General features: G+C 37.0%; 4 protein-coding genes and 2 pseudogenes across 5 annotated transcripts; 2 read left to right on the forward strand and 4 right to left on the reverse strand.

Annotated features, from left to right (window-relative positions):
• Positions 1 to 3443: 3443 nt before the first annotated feature.
• Positions 3444 to 5199, reverse strand: LOC125589080 (annotated as a pseudogene).
• A 428-nt stretch (positions 5200 to 5627) lies between these two features.
• On the reverse strand, positions 5628 to 7723 carry LOC125583520. 2 transcript variants are annotated; one of them, XM_048750552.1, is made up of 8 exons: positions 7504 to 7723; positions 7295 to 7404; positions 6923 to 7003; positions 6742 to 6837; positions 6527 to 6655; positions 6284 to 6454; positions 6051 to 6179; positions 5628 to 5974 (listed from the first exon to the last, which is right to left on the reverse strand). In XM_048750552.1, the coding sequence occupies exons 2-8, from the start codon at positions 7320 to 7322 to the stop codon at positions 5853 to 5855; spliced, it is 756 nt and encodes a 251-aa protein (XP_048606509.1). In that variant the 5' UTR covers positions 7323 to 7404; positions 7504 to 7723; the 3' UTR covers positions 5628 to 5852. The 2 variants fall into 2 exon arrangements, with proteins under 2 accessions (XP_048606509.1, XP_048606512.1); XM_048750555.1 differs by having other exon boundaries at positions 7295 to 7397; positions 7504 to 7719.
• A 2816-nt stretch (positions 7724 to 10539) lies between these two features.
• LOC106417492 (CBL-interacting serine/threonine-protein kinase 10-like) lies at positions 10540 to 12633 on the forward strand. Its single transcript, XM_048750563.1, has 2 exons — positions 10540 to 12310; positions 12402 to 12633. The coding sequence occupies exon 1, from the start codon at positions 10970 to 10972 to the stop codon at positions 12299 to 12301; it is 1332 nt and encodes a 443-aa protein (XP_048606520.1). The 5' UTR covers positions 10540 to 10969; the 3' UTR covers positions 12302 to 12310; positions 12402 to 12633.
• Positions 12634 to 12939: 306 nt separating this feature from the next.
• LOC106407740 (transcription repressor OFP3-like) lies at positions 12940 to 14526 on the forward strand. The gene has a single exon (XM_048750585.1). The coding sequence runs from the start codon at positions 13453 to 13455 to the stop codon at positions 14377 to 14379; it is 927 nt and encodes a 308-aa protein (XP_048606542.1). The 5' UTR covers positions 12940 to 13452; the 3' UTR covers positions 14380 to 14526.
• An 8-nt stretch (positions 14527 to 14534) lies between these two features.
• Positions 14535 to 16696, reverse strand: LOC106387499 (probable serine/threonine-protein kinase WNK4; the record flags this gene model as incomplete). Its single annotated transcript, NM_001315729.1, is given in 7 exon segments — positions 14535 to 14932; positions 15020 to 15283; positions 15359 to 15671; positions 15751 to 15908; positions 15977 to 16200; positions 16279 to 16544; positions 16640 to 16696. Coding segments are annotated over 7 exon segments (1680 nt in total), but the record flags the coding sequence as incomplete, so codon positions are not given.
• Positions 16697 to 17501: 805 nt separating this feature from the next.
• On the reverse strand, positions 17502 to 19313 carry LOC106387524 (annotated as a pseudogene).
• Between the last annotated feature and the right edge of the window lie 30 nt (positions 19314 to 19343).

Below are 19343 nucleotides of genomic sequence, written 5' to 3' on the forward strand. Positions count from 1 at the left end.
TGTAAGATGTTAAGATTATCATTTTTTGAAAGGTTACACTGTTGTTTTTAAACAACTTATTACAGCAAAGAAACAAAAACAACCAACAACAACTCAAGGTAAAAAAAGTCTTAAGGAAGTTTTATACAAGAAAGATAAAAAGAAGTAGAGAAGAGGAGAAAGAAGAACTTGTCGGGTAAGAGAGGAGACGGTCACGCATCATACGGTCGAGAGAGGCAAGGATGACTGATGAAGGTGAGGAGACAGCTGTGAACACACGAGCATTACGCTATTTCCACAGCAGGTAGATGGCTGACTGAAAGTAGAGCTTGATGACTGGAGTAGCATGCGTATCTGCGTTGACGTGAGGTTGATTGATCCAGGCTGCAACAGAGTGTAGATCAGCCGGAGGAGAAATCCAAACTTCAGCAGCAAAAGGCTCCCATATCAAGCGAGTGAAAGAGCACTCAAAGAAGAGATGATGGTGAGTCTCTATTTCCAGATTACAAAGAACGCATGTTCCTGAGACATTTAACCCCCAACGCCTCAAGCGATCCTTGGTTGGCAGTCTTCTCCGCAAAGCCAGCCATGATATAAACGTATTACGTAGAATATGTTCCTTGAACCAAATAGTCTTGTGCCAATATTTGTTGTTGATAGTGTTTATATTCTTTTCTGACATTAGTATCTATATTTTTTAGTAAACTGATCCAAAGAGATTAATTTGTGGAGCTAACCAAACAAGGATTATAGTGTTTACTTTGGAAAAAGTAATAGGTTGAATGATAGATGGCGTGCGTGTTTTTTCACATGGAAATCTGCACATATATTAAAATCGTAAGATTTGAATCATAGAGAAAATAAAGATAGCTAAAATTCTTCTTTGTCAAAATGCATAGAAGTGAATTTTATATGAATAGAGTTTTCCATTGCTTATAACAGTGTAATAAACTCCATGTGTAAAAGAAAAAAAATGTTATATAAGTGAAACAAAACTTTTTTTTTCTTGTGCCTATAGACTCTTCGCAATTTGAAGAAGAAAGAACATATTGTGTGAAAATCTTTGGCTCGGTCAAATTTTATCCAGTTGTTTATAAAACTGTTGTTATCTGATTCATGTAATTTTTCAGTGTTGATTTAAAAGCCCAAAAAACCCATCTATACTGACTTTTTGATATATTTTTTCTGTGATTTGAATTTAAAAAGAGATAAAACTTTCGATAAATTATGTAAACTCAGAACAAGTATTTAGCTTTAAAAAGCATTTACATGTTTCAAACTTAAAATATATACATATATAATGTTTAAAATTATGCATATAAAACCTGTGTAAAATGTGCCTGAATATGTTTATCTTTTTTAATGTGTTAATCGTACTATATATAACATTATTTTAAAATTTCGAAAAGTTTATGTCACATACAAAAAACCATCAATAAAAAATATAGTTCTCCATCTACAACAAGAAAAATGAAAAATTATAAACATATAAATTTAAATTAAGAAAAACTAACATTGGAAAAACAAGAAGTTAATGTAAAAAAAAAACCGACAAATAATATTATAAATAAAATAAATTTATAAGACACAATCCGCGCGAAGCGCGGAAAAAATCTCTAGTAATATATAACTAGATGATAACATTCTGCGCACATCGCAAAGTGAGTTTTTATAATAATGCTTATTTATTAAATTATTTTGACATTTTACAACACTACAATTTTTATCGAATATAAAATGATGAATACAAATGTTGGACTCTTAAATATATTAACGTATTAAATCTCATTTTAATTATTTTTGAAATTTTATATACACAAAAGAAAATTAAAGTTTGCGGCTGACACAAATCACCAAAACCAAATAGGCAATATCGATTGTATAATGACGAATAGGGATAAGGTTTTATGCTCTCGATTTCTTTACTATTTAATTTCCATAAGTGATATCATTTTCTACCTCTATAAAATTGTGATTTCGTTCCCGTCTTTGTTTCATCGATATGAGTTAAGTTTTTTTTTTTTTTTTACTTCTTCTATGAATTCAGTGAATTACACAAGTGTCAATTTTAAAAAATAGACATTTTTAAAAATAATTTCACTTCAGATACATATCTAAGAATCAAAATTTTGAAAAAATTACCTGCAAACTATATTAACAAGTTAGTGTTCAAATCTAATATATCAAGTTGTTATAGAATATAAGGGCAGATTCGAAATATAAATGTTTGTCTAGTATATATGCAACAGCTCGGTCTAAAAATCATCTAATTTAAGAACAACAAAACAAATTACTTATTTCACCAGTTCGGATAATATATGAATCCGAACGGGTAATATCCGAACCCGAATGGATATCCAAAGATAACCAAATATAAGTATATTTAACCCTGTATTTCTAGTTTATTTCTCTCATTTTATTCAAAATATTTGTATTAATGGTGTTTAATGCTCAAAATTAGATAATATACATATATTTATGGACAAAATCATTTGCTTGTTTCTTGCATTAACAAAAGTTGCATATAAAATTTCAAAACAACTACTAAATTAGTTTCTTTCTAACCTATTAATGGTTTACTCTTTTAAAAATTAGAAAACCAGTTAAGTTAAAATATATTTTAAATAGAAAAAAAAAACTTAAACAATGAATAATTTATTTATTTTTTCCTCAAAATTTAAATATCCAAACCCTACCCAAAATATCTGAATCCGTACATAAAATACCCAAACCCGACTCGAAATATAGAATTACCCGAATGGGTTCTATACCTTCATACTGAAATATTCGATACAAACTCAAACGTGTATCCGAACGTCCATCCTACGATATATGATCATTTGTATCTTTCTTAAACAAAAAAAAATTAATCCATTGATCACAAAATTTTCAATGTGTGATTTTTACCATTTTTAGTAATTTATAGTTGTTTTTAAAAATTAAAATATAACATATAAGAAAAAATTTAATTTTTTTATTGTGTGCTTAATGTGATTATTGAATTTTTTTAATAGTATAAAATTAAACAAAAAAAGAGAGAAATTAGAAAAATTGTTATCAAATATGTATTATTTATAATCATTAATTGTCATATACTCCCTCTGTTTTTTTTATGTAGGTAGTTTTAGGTGAATGCACAATCATTAAGAAAGTTATTAATTTCTCCAAAATTAGCATTTGATATATAAATTAGGTGTAGTTAAACCAATCATAAACAAATATATATTATTTGATTGGTCACACTATACCCAATAAAATAAAAGTTACTTAAAATTATGAAAACTAATTATATTTTGAAACAAACAAATTTTACTTAAACTACTTACAACAAAAAACAGAGAGAGTATATGTTAACCATATTAGGTAATTCCGTAGCTTTTATTTGAGAAAAAGAAAAATATTCTTTTGTACACTACTAATTAATTTGATAGTTAGGTTAATAAAAAACATAGTATATGTTTATATGGACCAACTTATTTTTCTAACCATTCTACAAATCATTGTCGTGATGACACTTGGCTACGAAATATGTTGTAATGCTCCGAGATTAATATATAGGGGATGTCGAAGTAGCCAGAAACAATAATATCAAAAAGTTGAAAGAAAAACTTAATTATTATTATTATTTGCATAGTTAATGCTTACGAGGAATTTTCCGGAGACTGAGGGCTTGAATAGTCGATTGCAAAAGATCTCCAATGTCTTCTGTGCAGATCATTGTCTTACCATATTTACACGATTGCTCCCCCTCCCTATACACCATGAATTTTTTCGTTACGTGCTTCAATGTTGTTACCTCGTTATCATCGTCCTTGTCGGAGTCTGAGTCTGAGTCTGATTCCACCCACAACAATGAGTCCTCACCATACCTGCTAAGAAATGATAAAGCCAATACTACACTCATCCACTTAGAACCCACCAAACGAACTTTTGAATAAAATCTTTGTATATGTGTTATAGAAATAAAATCGATTTAGTAAATTAATTATATGCTATACCACTTGACAAGGAAAAGTTGGACGGCCGGCGACTCCACAAGGTGGTCTATTCTTGAAAATGAACTCAAGTTCGCAACCTCCTCACACACCGAGAGGCTGGAAGATCGTCAAACTTCAAGTCCATGAACTCGAGTTCGTCTTTGCTCCTCTTCCAAATAGCACAAGTTGTTGCCTCCTCGACATAGGGTTGATAAAGGCAGGAGCGTTTTTATGTCTATCCATTTACAGCTCCCGAAAGGCCTACATACACTCAACCGAGATCCCGATAACGTGACACCCACTACCCAATCTTTCTCGCGGTTAAGTAAACAGGACATGGCCATGCTTTGAACTTGTGAACCTGCGGGTAGAGGAGGTAGATGAACCGACACGTCTTTGTAATGGATAGCGGGACCCTTGTCCGTAAGTTCGAATCCTAATCCATCACGTGAAAATCCGTCAGTCATCGCGTTACAAACGTTCCTCATGACTTTCTTGTCCGTAATCAAGATTTCATTTTCCTTGCGGCGATTTGAGTACTTTTTTTCTGGACCGCCATCTGGAGAGTACTTTCTTGCATGGTTTAAATGATGGGTTTCTTTGTCAAGTAACCAAGAGAAAAAGCAAAATTAGTTTTTAGGAAAGAGAGCAGAGAGAGATAGGAAGAGAAAAGAAGAGAGAGATGATGATGATTTTAGTTACTTGATGAATTTTGGGTTTTTTAGTGTTAGGAGGCGACTGGTTTTCCCGCTACCACCCGCAAACGCAGCTTTTGCGGTTAGTAGCGGTTGTCGGCGGTTTGCAACAATCACTCAAACCGCTCTAAACCGTTTCAAACCGCTCTAAATCTCATAAATTCAAAAGCTGGCTCCAGCTAGCGTTTGCGGTTGCGGGCGGTTGCGGGAGGGTAAAATATTTTTCTTTTTTTTAAAACAATATATATACAAAAGTAAAAATATTTAATAAAAATTTTAAATTTAAAATTGAAATTATGAAAATATTAAAATATATCTATTATATTTTAATTCATATTATAAAATTTTATAATAAAATCAATTTCAATAAATTTTCAAAAATTAAAATTATAACTTTCTTATATTTATATTTATTATAATTTTATAGTTTTTGATATTTTTATAATTATATTAAATGTAAATATTGTTAATTTATTATTTGACTATTACCGCATTTGGTAGTTAATCAGTCATAAGTCACCCGCAAACGCACCAATTTTTAACCGCATTACCAATCGTACAAATATCTTAAAACCGCTAGAAACCGCAATCGTCCGCATCCACAAACTTCTGCAACCGCAACCGCTGCGTTTGAACCAGTCAGGCCCTTAGTGGGTGGTGTTGGTTACAAAACGCACTTCCGTGATTGGTAGGGATTAGGTGAACGGAGCTGAGTTATATGGCCCATTTAGGATCATTAAAACATGGCTTAATGGACCTTAACGCATTAAAAAGGCCTAAAAAGAATCTGTGTGTGGCCCCATAGGGGTTCTAGATTCATTTCTTTGCGGGGGCTCTTTCGTTTTTACTTTCCGTATCTTCACTCGACACAGGACCAGAAAAAAATTAAAAGCATGAAGCGTTTTTGTCAACCTCTCACGTTATGTTTCAGAAATACAATAATAACGGCGCTTATTTGAATTGACTCATTATTAAATAAAGATAAACGATTAACCATATTTAAAGTATTGGTTTCAAATAAACCGGAATTTGCAATATTGCCATCAATAAGATGCTCGTGTCCACATTTCAAGATGATTTTAGTTTTAGGTAAAGAAAAAACGCATTGAAAGACCGAAAAAAAAAACATGGAAACAGATTTTTTAAAACTCGCCACCTCTTCATCTTCACCGGCCACCACCTCATCTTCATCGGCCACCACCTAATCTTCATCGGGTCTCGGTGTTGTTTGAGTGAACAGCAAACCAAAAGTGGGATGGATATAGATTAGAGTGATGCCATCACTACCAGCACCCCAAGTAGGCTTCTTGACCTTCGGATTATCTGATCAAATAAGTGACAAATGTAAAAGACAATAACAATGGTGGAAGAAACAAGTTGACAAGAGACAGATCAATACCATCGGAATCTGATAAAGAGCGATTCTCAAGATCACGATCACCCCTTTCACCAACAGAAAACAGCTTCCCATCAGGTCGGGCAATAATACGGTGGCGCATACCGGGCCTCCTCCAGCCTCGATAATCAACTGAAGCAGATCAAAAAAAAAAAAAAAAAGTCAGATCACAAATAAAAAAGGAAAAACAAATAAAACTGGAAACGATCGGCGAGAACTGGATAAAACCAAACAACCTGGGGCAGGGGCACACTCGATCTCCTCATCTTCATAAGCATCAATAGCGCCATCTTCATAGGGTCTCGGTGTTGTTTGAGTGAACAGCAAACCAGCAATGGGATGGGTATGTGTTTGAGTGATGGCATCAACACCAGCACCCCAAGTAGGCTTCTTGATCTTCGGATCATCTGATCAAATAAGTGAAAAGTGTAAGACAATGACAATAGTGAAAAAAACAAACTGAATAGAGAGGCCAATACCATCGGAATCTGATAAAGGGCGATTCTCAAGATCACAATCACCCCTTATAGCAACATGAGTAGTCTTCCCACCAGGTCCGAAAACAATACGGCGGATCATACCGAGCCTAAACCAGGTCCGATAATCAACTGAAGCAGATCGCAAATAAAAAATAATGTCAGATCCCTAAAAAAAACTAGAAACGATCTGCGAGAACTGAATAAAATCAAACAACCTCGGGCAGGGGCAAACTCGATCCTTCCGACGCTACCTGGAGGGAGTCCGGATTCAATGAACCTGGATCCGCGGAAGATTCCGAGCTCCGCTGCATCTGAAGCGGTTAAACAAAAACGGGATGATTCAGATCGCCAAAAAAAAATAAGAAAAGAGGTAGAACTAGAAAGAAAAATAATTACCATCCGAGTCGAGGTCGTCAGTGCCACTGCCAGCGTTACCATCTGATTCGGAACTCTCGCTGTCACTTTCACTGGGTAAACCTGGATAAACACGTTTGCGCATTTTGATTATTTGATCAGTTAATAATAAAAAAGCTATCTCTTATTTATAAAGGATGAGTGGGGAACACTAGAGCGGGGGAAATTAAGAGCGGGGAAAATTAGGAGCGGGGGAAATTAAGAGCGGGAAGCCTAGAAGCGAAAATTTTGGAAACCTATAAGCGGGAGAGCTAGAATGATTAGGCCGATTAGGCCAATGCCATTGGGCTTTCACAAAAGCCCAGACCCTAAAGATGTTTACTATAAGCAATAAAAAGTAAACTGGACCGTTACCTTCAGAGTTAAATCGGGTCATATACATCCGCCGGCATTTCCAGCATCAAGAACTTGACTTTTAACAAATCCTCCATCAGATCTGAACATACACGATATTGACCTGTGACCTTTAACAAAAACGAAGAGAAATATATGAATCTTTGTTAAAGTCTGACACTTTGTTTGTTTAGATCTGAGCACTAGATTAAGAAAAATAGCGTAAGTACCTTCATAGATATAACAGATCATCGTCGGAGTTATGAACCTTCATCCGGGACAAAGACATCCGCCTGGTTTTTGAGCAGAGCAAAATCTTGAGTTTTAACAAATCTTCCTTCAGATCTGAGCATAATGTTTAGACCTTTTCCAAAAAAAAAACGAAAGTGAAAAATATGGATCTTTATCAAACTAGTTTAGTTGTAAGCCAACCCTTGTCTTTGGTCGGGAACAGATAAAGCTATTTATAGAGAAACCCTAGCTCTGACTCTGGGTTGTCATGTGCGCTTTATATGGGCCGTAATAATGTCCAGACCAGCTCATGTTTTTATTTGTAGACCAGCCCAGCTATTAGAACCAACTGTTTTGTTCTTTTAAGTCAGGCCCATTATTTTGTACCGGCCTAATAATATAGTTAAATCGTATTATCCTCTTATTATATAAAGTGTGTCTGAAATTAATGCAGTTACTGATTGCACTAAACACTCTTTGGACACTTGTTACGAAAATTCCTATCCCGGTCCAGTCCGGTCGAGAATCAGTAACAGAAATCAAGCAATTAAACTTCATTCTTCATTTTTCCGTTGCAATCACATCCAAGATTCCACCAAATTTTCCAAACTGTGATCTATACACCACCCATTCATGAGATGCGTTCAAGATTATTTCTTCTTTAACCGAAATAAACTTTATTCATCGCTAAACCAGCAACAGTTATTTGCTAACCGGATTGGAAGGGTTTATTTCGATTTTGGGCTAGGAAGTTTCGTAAGGGCACTTGTCCTAAAGGACTTAACCTAGCTTGTACCATCTTAACGATGAAAGCGTGAAAAGAATTGAGAGAGCTTAGCCATACCATGATTAGAATTTTTTTTTTTTTGAAAATGCATAAATGTTTTAAGATTTGTTTTAATAATAAAAATTATAAAATTATTTAAATAAAATTAAATAATATTTTTGAAAATTATTATATATTACTAGATTTCTAACTTTACTATTTATTGTTATATTAAGAATGATTTATAAGTTATTACCTTATTTTAAAAACTTACCAAAATTATAAAACAACATAAAATGTAAATGTTCATGTCACAATTAGTTCAAACCATGTAATCTTTATTAGTATCATGTCATCATTTTATTTTTAAAATTAATGTGATAATAACATGTGTCAAAATCACTTTGTAAATAATGTATAGGAGATTTTTGTAGACGAGCAAAAAAATTAATAGCTTATTTAGTATAAAATCATCTTAGTTTCATTTCGAAAGTGTCCAAGAACTTAAGCATTAGTTGTATATATATTATATATATAAATTGAGATTTGAAAATATGAAAATGTCCATTTTATAGATATATATATATATATATATATATATATATAAGATTTAAAAGAATGGGATGGGCCAGAAATTGCCATATAAATCCCCCTGTTAGGAGATAGTAATGTCCATGAAGAATATTCCACCAACTATTTCGGGATGTGGTACTCTAAACTTGGCCAAGAACTAAAAAGACAGATATGAAAATTGGCGTACACAACCTAATGCTTCTTTCTTTATTTTGCATATCTATCATCAAAAAATTTACTCACAGAGAGAGGCCCAAGCCCAACACCTAAGTATGCTTTGTAAGTTGAAGCCGTTATTGCAGCAATTCTCGCCATTTCATGGATAATAGCCATTCTCAGTCTTCTAGATTCTTCCTATCTTTAGAAACCAATTCAAAGATCATGTTGTTTAGTACTTAACTTTAGGGGGTGTTAGTGGGACTTAGATTTTTATAGAGTTTGTTGATTTTAAAAGTTGAAAGATTTGTTAAATTTGGAAAAAGATGTAGAGAATTTTGTATATTATGAAAATCTATGAAAATAAAGTAATGTAATGATTCTAAGAATTCAAGGTAAACATGTAGTATTCTCAAAATCTTAATTTGTAAGTTAAAATGATAAGAATTTAACTCCCAATAACACTTACTTTAATAGATTTGTAGAATCATTAAAATCTAAATTTTTTGAATAACAAATGATTTTGTATAGAATTATAGAATCATCAAACCAATAACAATAGATTTTAATGAGAATATGAGAATCTATAAACCAATAACACTAGATTTAGACTCATTATAAATCTCATCCCCACTAACACCCCCTAAACTTAAAAAATTTGTGTCTTAGTTTATACCTTTTCAAAGAGGAAACAATATCAACATGCCTATTAGTTGTAACACTCTGTTTCCAAGCTTCTTCAAGCTCCAATGCTAATTGATAACTATCCTCAATGGCCATACATCCACCTTGCCCCGTATTTGGCTGCATTGCATGAATAGAATCCCCAAGCAGCGTAACACGGCCTTTACTCCAAGTGAAACTAGGAGTTCTATCATACATATCTCTTCTCAGAATCGCGTCCTCCTCTGTTGCATCCAATAAGTCCAGTACACTGTCGCATCAGACTTTGAATATTTCAAACAATCTTTTCTTCAAACCTGGAAAACCCCCAAAAGTTATGTGATCTTGCTACTAAAATGCAAACAAATCAAATTAATGCAGAGGTTATATACCATTGGGAGCATCAACACCAACATCCGAAGAAACAAAGTATTGCTTGTATCCCAAGAAAACCCGGTAAGAGACAAAAAAGTACAATATCAAATAAAAAGAAAGATTCATAATCTTTGAAGTTTAGCTTGAGTGCAACATACCCAATAAAAAAACACTTTTTTTCTCTAAAAACACTTTTTAAATTTCTATTCCACAAATCCATCATGCATCAGACCGTTGTTAACAAGAAGTCATTGTTGTCAAACCTTTTTTTTAACATGAGATCTGATAAAGTTAAAAGAAAAAGGAGATTTGATGAATTTCATTTTAAAATATGGTGGCGAAAGGAGAGCCGTTGGGTGAAAAGTAAGTTAACCAGTTAGTAGACAAGTGTAAAGGCACATAATGGAGAAGGGAGAGAGAGGAACAAGTGGCCTTCTCTGCCTTATTTAACTATTAGATTGATATTATTATTTTTATTAATGTGCGTGGACGGCCAATGACGTTCAACTTCTTTTTCATCTTCTTCTTTCTTCCTTTTTGTTCTGTCTTAAAAAAATAAGCATAAAGAAACAAAGAAGATCCTTGGAGATCTGCACGTCTTCGTTTCTAGAAACAGCTGTGGTTGTCTTAAACCATATTCATTTTGACTTCTTGTATCTTTTCTCGAAGAGATGTTCTCCCGATAGTCAATATATGAGGTAACGTGGGAGGAAAGTAAACCGGAATGATTAGTTCTGGTTTAGGGCTCAAGTGTTTGAGAGTTTGTGTGTTTGTAACTGCGATCGCATTGCTTTGTTTATTTTTGCTCCACAGGCTCTGAGAGGTGTATTCATACCGCTCAACCAATCCACTAGAGACTCAAAATGTTGTCTTACCACCACCAACTCTCAAGTAGTGTTCTGTCTCTGCCTGGTTAAGTTTTTGTAGATTAGATGGAAAACAAACCAAGTGTCTTGACCGATAAATACGAAGTCGGAAGGTTACTAGGCCAAGGCACTTTCGCCAAAGTCTACTACGGAAGAAGTATTCGTACTAACCAAAGCGTTGCCATAAAAATGATCGACAAGGAAAAAGTTATAAAACTTGGCCTTACGGACCAGATCAAGCGAGAGATATCCGTAATGCGTATTGCTAAACACCCTAACATCGTGGAACTATACGAGGTCATGGCAACAAAAACAAGAATCTACTTCGTCATGGAGTACTGCAAAGGCGGAGAGCTTTTCAACAAACTCACCAAAGGAAAACTGAGAGATGACGTTGCTTGGAACTACTTTTACCAGCTCATCAACGCGGTTGACTTTTGCCACAGCAGGGGAGTGTATCACCGTGACATCAAGCCAGAGAATATATTGCTTGATGAGGACGACAATCTCAAGGTGTCTGATTTTGGTTTAAGCGCCCTTGCTGACTGCAAACGCCAAGATGGTCTCCTTCACACTACTTGTGGCACTCCTGCTTATGTTGCTCCTGAAGTGATTAATAGAAAGGGATATGATGGGACCAAGGCAGATGTTTGGTCTTGTGGGGTGGTTTTGTTTGTTCTGTTGGCTGGCTACCTCCCTTTCCATGACTCTAACTTGATGGAGGTGTATAGGAAGATAGGAAGAGGAGAGTTCAAGGCACCAAGCTGGTTTGCACCCGAAGTAAAGAGACTCTTGTGTAAGATGCTTGACCCTAACCCTGAAACAAGAATCACTATTGCAAAGATTAGGGAGAGTTCTTGGTTTAGAAAAGGTTTACACATGAAAAAGAAAAATATGGAGAAACGAGTCAAAGAGATGAGTTCAGAGGAGAGCAATACAGACCAGCCTAGAAGCATAAACGCGTTTGATGTAATTGCATTGTCTTCTAGGTTTGATTTGTCAGGACTTTTTGGTGACGTGTGTGACAAGCGAGAGTCTAGATTCACATCTAAGAAGCCTGCTTCAGAGATCATATCTAAGATGGAGGAAGCGGCGCAACGATTGAAGCTGAGGATAAGAAAGAGAGAAGCAGGTTTGTTACAAATGGAACGTTTGAAGGAGGGAAAGAAAGGAGTAGTTTCGATGGATGCGGAGATATTTCAAGTGACGCCGACGTTTCATATGGTGGAAGTGAAGAAATGTAATGGAGATACTTTGGAGTATCAGAAGTTGGTGAAAGAGGATCTTAGGCCTGCTCTTGCTGATATTGTTTGGGTATGGCAGAGCGACAAAGATGAGGGGTTGGTGTCTGGTTCACAGCAAGAGACAGAACAGCAACAGGAGGAGGAATCGTTGTAGTTTTGAGAAGTTTTGTTCGAGTTTTTGGATTTTCTTAGCTCTGATGTTAAAACGTATATGAGTTTCTTACCATTTCCGTTTGTGATAAAGATAGGAAAAGCTTTTGATAATTTGGAGAAAGTGCAGTTCTGAAGATAGGAAAAGCTTTTGATGCCAGCTCCTGATCTTGAACTCACCATCATCTGTAATCATTAAACATTAACCCACTTCCTTCTGTTTAAAAAATCTCTAGCCGGTAACTAGGTGCTTTATAGAGTACTAGAGACTAAACGGATTATTTGGGGGCATAGACGAGGTCTAGGCTTTAGCAAATTATTTATTTATTTTATATATATTATATATTTATATGACATGTTTTAGTTTTTAAATCTAATTATGATGAATTAATCAAAATTAAGTTATACAAATTACAAAACAAAAGAAATTAGACAAATTTGTAGATTTGTAATACCATTATTTCTTAATTTAACATATTCAGACTAATTTAGATCGATGTAAACCGATTTTAACCGACTTAGAACAATTTAAACTAATTTGAATCGTATAAATCAATACAAATATAAATCAGATTTTTAAAAAAATCGTTTCGGATAGTACCAAGTTGATGCTGAGGCCGCCTAGACCGATTTTTAGAACCTTGGGTGAAACCTTTGCAGGGGAGGCGATTCCCATCAGAGAAAAGCTTTTGATAGTTTGGAAGAAATGAGATTCAGGGTTTAGCTAGCTGTTGATGTTCTGTTTCTCTCTCTCTGATGGTTTTGGAGTTAAATGTCTGTTACTGGGCTTTTGCTTGACCTTATGGGCTGTTGAAGGAGAGTGATTATTGATAAACTCATCATGTTGATGTTAAGTTAACGTCATTAGTGAAGAAAGTGTGGAGTTCACGTCATGTAACTGTGGGATCCATGATTGCCCGATCCGACCAGTCTTAAGTTAACTTTAAGATCTTTTTGTTTGATCTTTACAGATTCTTGGTTGTGAATCAATGTGACATTTGGGGGACAAAGAGACAATGATTTCCCATTTAAAAGAGACAAAACAGAGGAACATAAGAGAGAGAGAGAGAGAGAGAGAGAGAGAGCGAGTGGTCCCCAACCAGAATCCTCTTTAGCTTCTGTTTTACTTCTTTTTTTTTCAAAATCCTGTCAGAAATGGATCAGAAAATGGGGACACACAAGTTCAGATTTTCAGCCATTATGCCTCACTCATGGCTCTACAAGCTCAAAGGAATCAGCAGAAGTAGCAGAAAACGCCTTCCTTCTTCTCCCAAACACCTCTCCTCCACTGATGCTTCTTCCTCAAGAAAGCTCCGTGAAACTCTTCTTTTTTCTTCATCTGTTCATCACCCTCAAAGTTCTTCTCCACCTCCCATTTACAAGCCTTCCTCAAGGCTCAAGCTCTCTTCCTCCTCTCTAAACTCTCATGTTACTCTCACGACTTATCGGAATCATCGCTCTGTATTAACCTCTGTAAATGCAATCATTCTGGACCCTCCTCTCAGTTCTCATGTTTCTCTCACTTCTTCCTGGAGTCACCGCTCTAAGTCCACCGTTGGAAGCTCGTCTAAGCCTGTGTCATCATCTCCTTCTGACCAAAACTATGGCTTTTCCCATGAACCTGAATCAAAGTCAGTTGACATCAAGGCTTTGAACAGTGTTGATTCTGAAGATCCTTCAATCTCAGACAACTCGAGTACTGTCTTGGTTGAGACTGTAAAGCAAAAAACATGTGATACGAGGACACAGCAGAAACTGAAGAAACCGAAAGCTGGTTCTTCAGGGACAAGGATTCGGGTGAATTCACCGAAGAAAGCTAGAAGGAAGACAAAGGCAAGTACATCCTACACATCAAAGAGGAAGGGAAACTCGGAGAGTTTCGCGATAGTGTTGACTTCGGTGGATCCAGAGAGAGATTTCAGAGAATCCATGGTTGAGATGATTGTTGAGAACAAGATGAAGGAACAGACAGACCTGGAGGATCTTCTTGCGTGTTATCTTTCGCTGAACTCGAGTGAGTATCATGACATCATCATCAAGGCTTTCGAGAAGACATGGTTTCATTTGACTCACGTCACCTGAGAACTCCCTTCTCTCCGAGGCCAAGCGCATGCAACTTGATCAAACACACGTGTAACCTTTTATATTATTGAAGCAGCAAGTTTGTTTTTTACACACTACACTATAGATATTACATGAATACAGATTTAGAGTATATTTTCAAACTAAGGGAGAAGCTACCGCCTTGAACTCGGTGGCTTCCGGGAAACCGCGTAAGGTGGCTGAAACCCAACTGCTTCCACGTCTCCAACAGTTCTGATCAACCTTCTTATTCTAGCCTCTTCCGTCAGCGACCGCTGCAGTAACTGGCCCTGCACGTCTGCAAGCGAGCGGTTCCTTGGAAGTGTGCGGTTGTCTGAAGCCTGTCTCAAGTTACTCGAACTAGAAGCTGCATGCATGTTGGCTTTCCCAGAACGTACATGATAGCTTTCTTCGGGGCGAAACCTCGTTACGTTGTGAGTTCTATTCACAGCAGGAGGTTGGGAGCTGTTCTCATCAACATATGTGTAGTTGAGGTTGGACAAAGACCCTGAACTGTAAGAACTCTGAGAATGCGTCTCATCGTGAAGATCATCTGCAGTATTAATCTTCTATCAAAAAACTTTTGTGTAAACATCTGAATCACACTACACACGTTAAATCTGGTAGTTACTTTCCATACCTTGTTGCCAATCTTGACGGCCTCGTGTCATGTAGTTAGAGAATGAAGCTTGGGAGGATGACGAAGAATGATAAACATGAGGGGTTTCATCACCTTCCTCGTACCTCCAACCAGGCACCAAAGAAGAGATCTCTCCATCAATCATTTCAGCAATCTCTACTGGATCCCAATCTGTGATCTCAAGTTCTTTTACCATCTCCATTGCAACATCAACGGAAGTATCATTCATGATGCCAAAGGGGAAAGCCACTTTCTTTGCCATACCTGGAACTAAAAAGAAACAATCATGTGACCGAGAGATAAGAAAATCATCAGCTAAATAAACTAGGTCCCTTTTACCATTTTCATCTGCGATTATTACTTCCAGTAAGATTGTGTTATCTTCAGCCTTCAGCCTCCCAGTGATGGTCATCTGGGTCCTTCCTAACTCATCATCTTCCAACTTAAGTCTGTCCATTTCATTCTCATTCAAGAAGGGCTTCAGATTCCCAGCCCCTCTCGCGTACACCATCCATGACTCGTCAGAGGAGAGAAATGGATCTTGCAATAGTTCTCTTGCTGACACTCTCTGTGAGGCAGGCACGAGGCATTTCCTGATGAAAATCTGTGCCTCAATGTCTTCAACTCTATAAAAGGCGCTTGGTAGCTTTCCCTGGAAAGAAAACATTACAAGTCTCATTCCCGGTTCAAATGATAGCTTCATCCATATGCTAACAGATCGAATGACATACCGAAGAAACTTTCTTGTAAATGTGCACCGGACTGTTACACTCACTATACGGGAACTCAGAGGTGATCATCTCCAAAAAACACATACCAAAGGAATAAACGTCAATGAGCTCGTTGTAGTTTCCCTCAAATAATTCTGGAGCCATGAACTCGGGAGTGCCTACGCAAAAGAAGCACTAACTAAGTCTAAGCAAATGATTAGAACGAAAAGTGAGAACAAACGATTACCGAGGACACTATGAGCAGAGCGGCAGTCCCGGAGCATTCTTGCAAGACCAAGATCGCCGATCTTGACTTGTCCAAGATGCCCATTAACAAAGATATTATCACACTTTAGGTCTCTATGGATAACAGGAGGGTCATGCTCGTGGAGATAAACAAGCCCTTCCAAGATCTGCCGAGCCCAAGACTTGATTGCTCGGATATCTATCCGCATGTACTTATTTTTGTATCTGCACAAGAACGGGACAGCATCATACAAAGCAAAAAAACTGAGTAACTATTCAGAAGAAAAGGTGAAAGAGAATTACTGTCGGAGGGTCCCAGAAGTGAACAACTCGGTGATGAAGTTGAGAGTATGGGAATCAACATCGATCCAGGAAGTGTAGAAACGAATAATGGATTTGTGGTTGAGAGTGCTGAGAAGATGAACCTCAGAGTAGAGCCTCTGTAGATCAACAGAGGAACGGAGAACCTCTTTTAGCTTCACCTGGCTCCACGCTACTTCTATTCCAAGCTTCTCGTCGATTGCTTTGAACACCGTCTTCATCGCTCCCCTTCCAAGAACTTCTTCAAACTGTTCCAGAACAAAAAAGTGTTACAGAAAAGGTCTGAATTGTTAACTGTTCCAGATAAAAAATGTTCCAGCATAGAGTCTGTTCCTCTACTTACACGTCCATATCGACCAGTAGGATCTGTTTCTACATACTCAGAAAGCTGATTCATGTTCATGGTTGACCAAAACTCAGATTGATGCTCCCAGGAATGTTTGAGACGACGAGATATCTCTGGGTGCCAAAAGTCGTCCTATTACTTCTTCTTATTCTGCTTCATCAAAGAAGCGTCAGCAGATAATATGCTGAAACAGTATTTGGCCTGAGTCACCCATTGGTAATACAATGAATAAAGACAAGAGCCTCAACCTTGCTTGCATCACATATATTATAGAAAATCATTTTTTTTTCATTTTTAATGACCCAGTTGTAAAATATATAGATACAACTTTGACAAATCTTAGTTGCCAATAAAATATACTCGAGACACAGCATTGAAAATAATTGAAATAACCAAACGTGCACTACTTTGAAAAACACATGGCTAAACAAGCTAAAAAGGGAAAAGGAATATGCCATGAATAGTTTTGTGAACCACAAACACTATAGCAAAGAGGATAATAGTAAAAAAAAAAAAGAGTTTCCTTGCTTGAGAAAACTGCACGATTCAATCGAACCAATAAGTTTGGTGGACACCAGAAATTCAAAATAATGTAATTAATAAAAATAAAACAAAAAAAAGACTAAAAGTCAGAACAGAAGTGGGGAACATGACGAGAATAGAAGAGAGCAGAGTGATAGTGACATTACCGTTGAACATATCTTTCTTGTTGGCGGCGAATTCCTTCAGCCCTCACGGAGTTCAGGATTCTGCAATAAACTGGCAACACATAACAAATATGCAGTAACCAATACATACGTTCATCATACGTACTTAGCTTTGTCTCTACGGATGGTCCGAATGCTAACAGGCAATCATAGATCTAAATGCATATTTGACTACTATGTCGTTGGGTTTAAATGTTACTTAACACGTGGAAAAGGAGAGACATAGAGAAAAAAATTGGTAGGAAAAGGAAGATAAGGATAGAATAGATCGCCAACAAGAACAGCCGTATAAGTTTGACACTGACCACAACAAAGGTTGCAGCCAGAATTGTCCCACGAGGTGCTCTTTCATCATTACCATTCACCATACAAAATGTGAAAGACCCTTTCTCCACAGTTATTTAATATGTCTGGCAGGCAAAACCCCATTTACCCTTGAAAAGATGTTACTTCTACCGAACTAAGCTCCTCCATTTTCCACCTACCAAGTTACAACCTTGATATCACTCACATTTCACATATAACTTTATTCAGACAACTGATGAGTATGAATGTACAAACAAGGACATACTTACCTCAGTCCTCTCTGCGAATACTGCAGGGTTTGCATTTTTTATATCTTTCCATGATTTACCATACCTGCACAACAACAACAACAACAAAATGACAATGCCATAAACATATAAGTGAGCCAAGTTCACTATTTTGAAACTTGATTAGGTCCTAGATGTATCAGCATTGCGTTTTTGATAGTAGAGTACAGGACTTGGCAAACATACTGATCTGTCGAAGAATCTTGAACATGCCTAGTAGAAGGATCGATTTGTCGTTGAATCTCTAACAAACACTCCTTCAGCTCCCGAGCAGCCGTTTTGTCCCCCTTATCAAGACTGGACTCATGTTCCTGTTCTTGTGCACCCATTGTCCGCTCCTCGTCTGCTCCATGTTGTTCATTCACCTTATCAATCCCACCATTCTCCAGACATCCCACTCCTTCAACATCCCTACTGTTCCCATTCCACTTCCACGTTGCTCGTTGGCATCATCAACGGTGTCACTCTCCAAACGCACAGTGCTTTCATCAACATCAATTGGGCTATCGCTCTCAACGTTGTTCTCAGCCTTGCGCTTAAGAACCCTCCTTTGAGCTACTGACTCAAGAGTGGAGCTCCCAAGTAATGCCCACTGCTCTTTCACAAGCTGAGTGAGAAAGGAGACGGCAGTGAACCTAATGTTAGTCTCGCGAATCCGCTGATAAACATCAGGATACTTAAGTGCCATTCCAACAACTCCTCAGTCACTAAACCGCTCCCACTCTCCTTCAGAATCCCAATCCGTCTCGCAACGGCGTCAGTGAATACACCATCCGAACCAGACGATGGCCACATGAATCTAAGCGTGCACTCAGCCGCCGTCCAGCAATAAGCTGCTTGTGAGACTCCGTGAACGTTGCTGCATCAGAAGCTTCTCAAGAATCTCGAGGAGGTCAAGCGTTCTCTCCTCGACCGTGCCTCGGATCAAAGAATTGGAGATGTCCCCGCAAAACTGATGATATCTTGAGCTTCAGGCAGTCGGGGGAATCTCCAAATTTCAACGCCGAAAGTAGTTTAGTAGGGGAAACCCTAGGATTGTGTTGACAACGGATGAAAAATTCAGTAACCCATTTGTCGATAACCTCCATTTCTAAACTTCCGCGATCAAAATTCGTACCTTTCGTTTAGTTTCCGTTGAAGCAGTTTCGCGATTTCGCCGGAGAAGACGAATAGCTCCGATCAGCGGTTACAGGTATTCTTTACTGGGCCTTAAGTTGGGCCTGAAGTCAAAGAAGATATTCGGTGTGGATGACAAATAATTGACACGTGTCGTGATATGAGCCTTACATTACCCAATCCTCTTTCTGGCTTGTCGCGTTCTATAATGGGCCTCATAAGTTGGGCCTGGAATCAGTAATTAACACGTGTCATGATCTGAGCCTTATATTCCCCCAATCCTCT

Source organism: Brassica napus, chromosome A2, assembly GCF_020379485.1.
Source record: "Brassica napus cultivar Da-Ae chromosome A2, Da-Ae, whole genome shotgun sequence".
NCBI lineage: Eukaryota > Viridiplantae > Streptophyta > Magnoliopsida > Brassicales > Brassicaceae > Brassica > Brassica napus.